This window comes from Engraulis encrasicolus, chromosome 5, assembly GCF_034702125.1.
Source record: "Engraulis encrasicolus isolate BLACKSEA-1 chromosome 5, IST_EnEncr_1.0, whole genome shotgun sequence".
Classification (NCBI taxonomy): domain Eukaryota; kingdom Metazoa; phylum Chordata; class Actinopteri; order Clupeiformes; family Engraulidae; genus Engraulis; species Engraulis encrasicolus.
Genome location: NC_085861.1, coordinates 53,716,322 through 53,721,321, shown reverse-complemented (window position 1 = coordinate 53,721,321; position 5,000 = coordinate 53,716,322). Strand labels below are relative to the sequence as shown.

Here is a 5,000-nt window from a genome sequence, read left to right as displayed (position 1 = left end):
AAGTGGTCGCGAGAGCCATCGTTCACTTACTAATGACTCGCATAAGCACCGGCTGACTCGGGACCGTGATTAATTAAACTTTTAATCCTAGAAGCCCCTTTAAAAGGTGCCAAACAAAAACGAAAACAGTAAATGAAAAATGTCTGCACACGCAAGTCCTTTTTTCTTTAAATGGACAAGCTTTCAGTCAAATGACCTTCATCAGAGCTTGGTTCAGGGCTAGGTACTAACCCTACCTTTGAGTAAACAATTAGTTCACATCATGTCCAGGTGCAAGATAACGTAACAGACAAGATATGTGTTGTGCAGTAACAACAGTAAGCTATTACGCATGAATTCCCAGTAGAGGATTTTATTTCTCTGTGTGGGGACCAGTGCAGTCGTCATGGATAGACAAAAAGACATGCAGACAAACAGATACACAGATATACACACACACACAAGCACCAAGGCACGCACGCAATTCACATACACATATATGTAGATGCAGCCGCACATGTGCACACACAAATGCACGCATGCATGCACGCACGCACGCGCACACACACACACACACACACACACACACACACACACACACACACACACACACACACACACACACACACACACACACACACACACACACACACACGCACACACACACACACACACACAAAGGCAGAAAGAAGGAGCTTTGCACAAGGCCCTTATATGAAATAAAAGGGTTGGCAAGTGTGACGTCACGGATCCAAATCCCCAGCTCCCAATGTATACTGTAATGATAACAGCCAATGTTCACGGTTGGATTGTAAAACGCCTGCTAAGGTTACGAAGACACGGAACACATCGTTGAAAAGACGAAACCACGCGGATTCATCTGCATTTTAAAGTAAGTCGATCAGACCTGTATATCTCATTCAATAAACTCCATGAAAGTGCGACCAGCAAAAAGGACCCAGTGCTGTTTGTGCTAACGTTAGCCGCCGGCGGGAACATAAACAGAAATTCTAAACACAGTGAACGTTAACGACACGTAATATCTAGTGATTGCTATACGAAAATGTCTACTGCTAAGGAGCCAGTCACATTTTTCACCGTGACTTCGTATTTCGCCAGCCATCCGAAGTCAGTTAAAAAGGGACTGAACTCCTACAACTCAAATAGAGTGATTAGTGTCAATGTTATGTCAGGTGGCAGCTTGAAAGGAAAAGTGCAGGCGTCTATGAAGAAAAAAGAATATGAGGTGGAGGTGAGGCGAAACATTAGCTAAATATGTGGGAGTCGACTTGAAAACCGATATAACTGTTGACGTTTACTATGTGAAATATGTTCAATCTATGTCAGTTAAGCAACATGGTTTGTTATCGGTGAGAAATGGTTGTCTATCCACAGAGTGCTAGTTGGTACAGTGGCGCTATCTAGTGGTCGTCTAAACTTAAATATCAAAGTGCTCAAGCTGTTCCCTCAGCGGCGATTTATGTTATGTTATGTTCTTGTATGCCTACGACCATGGCTCTATTTTTTTTTTATCACCTGCCAAAATGTTGAAAGTATGTTATTCTTGCCATAGCCTACACACACTCACTGATGGGTAAAAATGGCTGGTACGTTTTTCCAGCCAAAGTGACTTTTCACCAGCATTTGGCTGGTGTTAATTTAGAGCCTGGCTTTGGACTAAGAAAAGTTGTGTTCATCTAGGTGCATGTAGAGGATCAGGAGGTGACGGACAGCAGGTGTACATGTGCTGTTGGTCTAGCCAAGTGCCACCACATTGCAGCCCTCCTCATTTGGGCGGAGAAGAACATGACCCGGACGGATGTGGAGTGTGTGTGGAGAAGGCCTACAGCACCCAAAACAGAGGACGTTGTGGCCAAGAGGCTGTCTGTGATGGCACCTTCGACATCAAAAGGTTAGTAGCCCAGCCTACTTGGAATAATGACTCACAACCACAAAATATTTATCACCAGTTATCCATGCTTTCTGCTTTGATGTTGAACCTACATGGACCTACATTTTCTTTACATATTAAATTGAATTATATTTTATGCATTTATTTCAGCTGGAATTAAGCGCCCAGTGACCGAAGAAGACAAAGGCTGGACAAGGCAGTCTTTGGCGCAATTTGGGCGTTTCACAGGTCTGGGCTTTATTTTAGCCCCAGAAATACATCAGGTATGCTTTCTGTTTTTTTATATTTTTGATGTATTGTTATAATCATCCCAAGGTCTATACATTCTCTCGACTAGGAGTGTCGTGATAACCAAAATACCTGACAATGACAATAATAATCTAACACTTGGAAATCCAAAATAATACTGTACGATAGGCTACCAGATTACTGAGGCCTACTGTACACAGTTAGCATTTACAACTTCTCATGTCAAAGCTGCAATCGTAGTGAATAGCTGAACAAATTCATTTCTACAATGACAAATCCACACTGACTATTTCCTCATCACTTCAGAATGACGGCCAAACCAGAGGGCACAAACACTCCTTGCATTTATTTTAGATATACTTTTTGCCTGTGCTGTGTAACCAACATATATTTGTGTGCCATATTGTTCTATGCATAAGTCTGTTTTTTCCCTTGATAATTGTTGGGGCAGGAATTTGACCCATCCCTACCAGAGAAACTATTTGATGGGATACTGGCCAGTCAGGAGTACAGCGATGCTCAAGACAAAGAGGACTTCATCATGACGTCTCTTGCTGTCAGCCAGCAACAAAAAGAAGCCATCGAGAGGGCCACAGTTGGGCAGACGAGCAATGCATTATGGTAAGTACACATGGGCAACACAGCGCCAATGTTGGAGGATGTTTATTCAGTTATTTGATATTGTAGAAAAAGCTGCTCACAGACATGAGACTCAATTCATTTTGAAATGGTAACTTTTTGACTTTAAACACAAACAAATAATGTAAATGTAATCGACACTTGTACAATTATTCTGCTTGGGTCAGAAAGTTGCCATTTGGATTGACATGAGTTTTGTGTCGTATTTCCTTAATCATCTATGTGTCAACTAAAATGGCTTTCTCTGTAACAGGGCAGCATATCGCAAGAAGAGGATCACAGCGAGCAACTTTGGTTTGGTTTTGTCTGCAGTCAGAAGACAGTCTTTCCCACCTTCATTGTTCAAGACACTGCTGGGAGAATACAACCCCAAACAAGGAGCTCGTGTGAGTAGCGAACACACCGTGTAATTTTTTAGCCATTTACTAGGCTACCATTTACTAGGCTACTTTGCTATTTATTTGCTTTTGATTCTTACACTTGTGTTTCATTCTCTGTCCCCAGGCATGTGATTGGGGAATCGTGCACGAGAAAGAGGCCAAAAAGAAGTTCATGGAACAAAGTGGGGAGACCATCCTGGAGAAGGGACTGTTCCTGTCTGACAGTGGGCTGCTTGGGGCCTCCCCAGATGGACTTCTACTGTCCAGCAATTACCTTGTGGAGGTGAAATGCCCATATTCTGCCAGAGAGAAAACAATCGCTCAGGCAGCAGAGGCAAAGGACTTTTACCTGTACGTGGACCAAGTCACCGGGCTATTTAGGTTGAAGAACACCCACAACTACTGGCATCAGATTCAGGGCAACCTGCACCTGACAGAGGCTACCACCTGTCATCTAGTTGTATGGACAACTCAGGACATGGCCATTGTAGAGATTAAAAAAGACCCAGCCTGGGTCAGCAATCTTAAGGTCCTGGAAAATTTTTTACAAGGACCATTTTCTGCCCCGTGCTCTCTTCAATAACAAATAAATGTTAACTTATTGAACTTATTTACTGATATGTGTCATATTTTTTTTACACATTCTGAAATCAGGGGTTATGAAAGTCAGCATTGAATTTACACTGGACACAGCATGTGTCTTTAGGAAGTTGTCTCATCTTGCATCTAGCCTTACAAAGGGAATGTCCAAGTACTTGCAAGGTAATGAAAGAACCGCACACCGTGAGCTCCCATTTACTCTTTTATTTACTCTTCTCCCATTTACTCTTACTATTTTTTTATTCCAGTGATGTTTCGGAATAAAAATGGTGTAAATGGGAGCTTATCAGTGTGCAGTTCTTTCATTACCTTACAAGTACTTCACATTTTGAACCTGCACCCAACCAACAAAAAAGAATGTGGATGTGTGTGAGATTGGACTTGAATGCCCAAGTACTTAACACTGTTCTATGCTCCAAAATACTTCATGGTACATTAACTGAATTATTTCCTTAAAGTTATCTTGTTTTGTCCAACACCTGCGCCGCTGGAATGCCCAAGTACTTATCTTAGATATTCATTCTACATTAAACAATATTACTGTGTGAATATAATGCAAAAGACAAACACAAATTAAGACATACTATAACATTTATTTATATACAATATTATGATAACTGATTATTTATGATGACTGGTAAGATCAGACATCTACTTCCCTCAGGATGGGTGTCTGTAAGTTCATCAAGCACACACACACTTTCCAGATCTTGTTTCCATGTTTCTTGTACTGATGTGGGATCTCTTTTAAAATCCGAAATGTTTTCAGGCGCTGAATAGAACGTTCCACATGGACTCTGGCACTGGCAATCAGTCTATTATACTGAACTTCCTGCAATGTGAACTGTCCATCGACAAGGAATGTGGGGATGTTGAGGGAAACACCTTCGGGCAAAATGTCGCGGATGGTGAAGCCCTTGTCAGCCATCACCATGTCCCCTGGAACAAGTTGTTCCAGCACTCCACTGTCAGCTGTTATGGCTTTGTCGGATATGCTCCCACCATACAGTTCACTAACAAACGTGATAACTCCATTGGGCGCCACACCGACCAGAGCCTTAAGTGTGGTGCATCCTTTGTAATGGCTGTACAGCTTACTTTGGTCCTCAAGGCTTTCGGTGTTGCAGACAGCCACTTCAGTGCAGTCAAGCACAATACGGCAGTTGGGGAATGGGAGGAAGCACTCTGGCAGGGAGGTTTGGTTTTTGAAACGGGAAGGGATGTTGTTTTCCATCATTCCA

General features: G+C 42.3%; 1 protein-coding gene across 2 annotated transcripts; it reads left to right on the top strand.

The window, feature by feature from the left end:
* Positions 1-711: 711 nt before the first annotated feature.
* On the top strand, positions 712-3,827 carry LOC134449662 (uncharacterized). 2 transcript variants are annotated; one of them, XM_063199733.1, is made up of 6 exons: positions 712-871; positions 1,681-1,891; positions 2,042-2,154; positions 2,592-2,761; positions 3,033-3,165; positions 3,284-3,827. In XM_063199733.1, exons 2-6 carry the CDS (start codon positions 1,786-1,788, stop codon positions 3,740-3,742), a joined length of 981 nt encoding a protein of 326 aa, XP_063055803.1. In that variant the 5' UTR covers positions 712-871; positions 1,681-1,785; the 3' UTR covers positions 3,743-3,827. The 2 variants fall into 2 exon arrangements, with proteins under 2 accessions (XP_063055803.1, XP_063055802.1); XM_063199732.1 differs by having other exon boundaries at positions 712-1,231.
* The last annotated feature ends 1,173 nt before the right edge of the window (positions 3,828-5,000 follow it).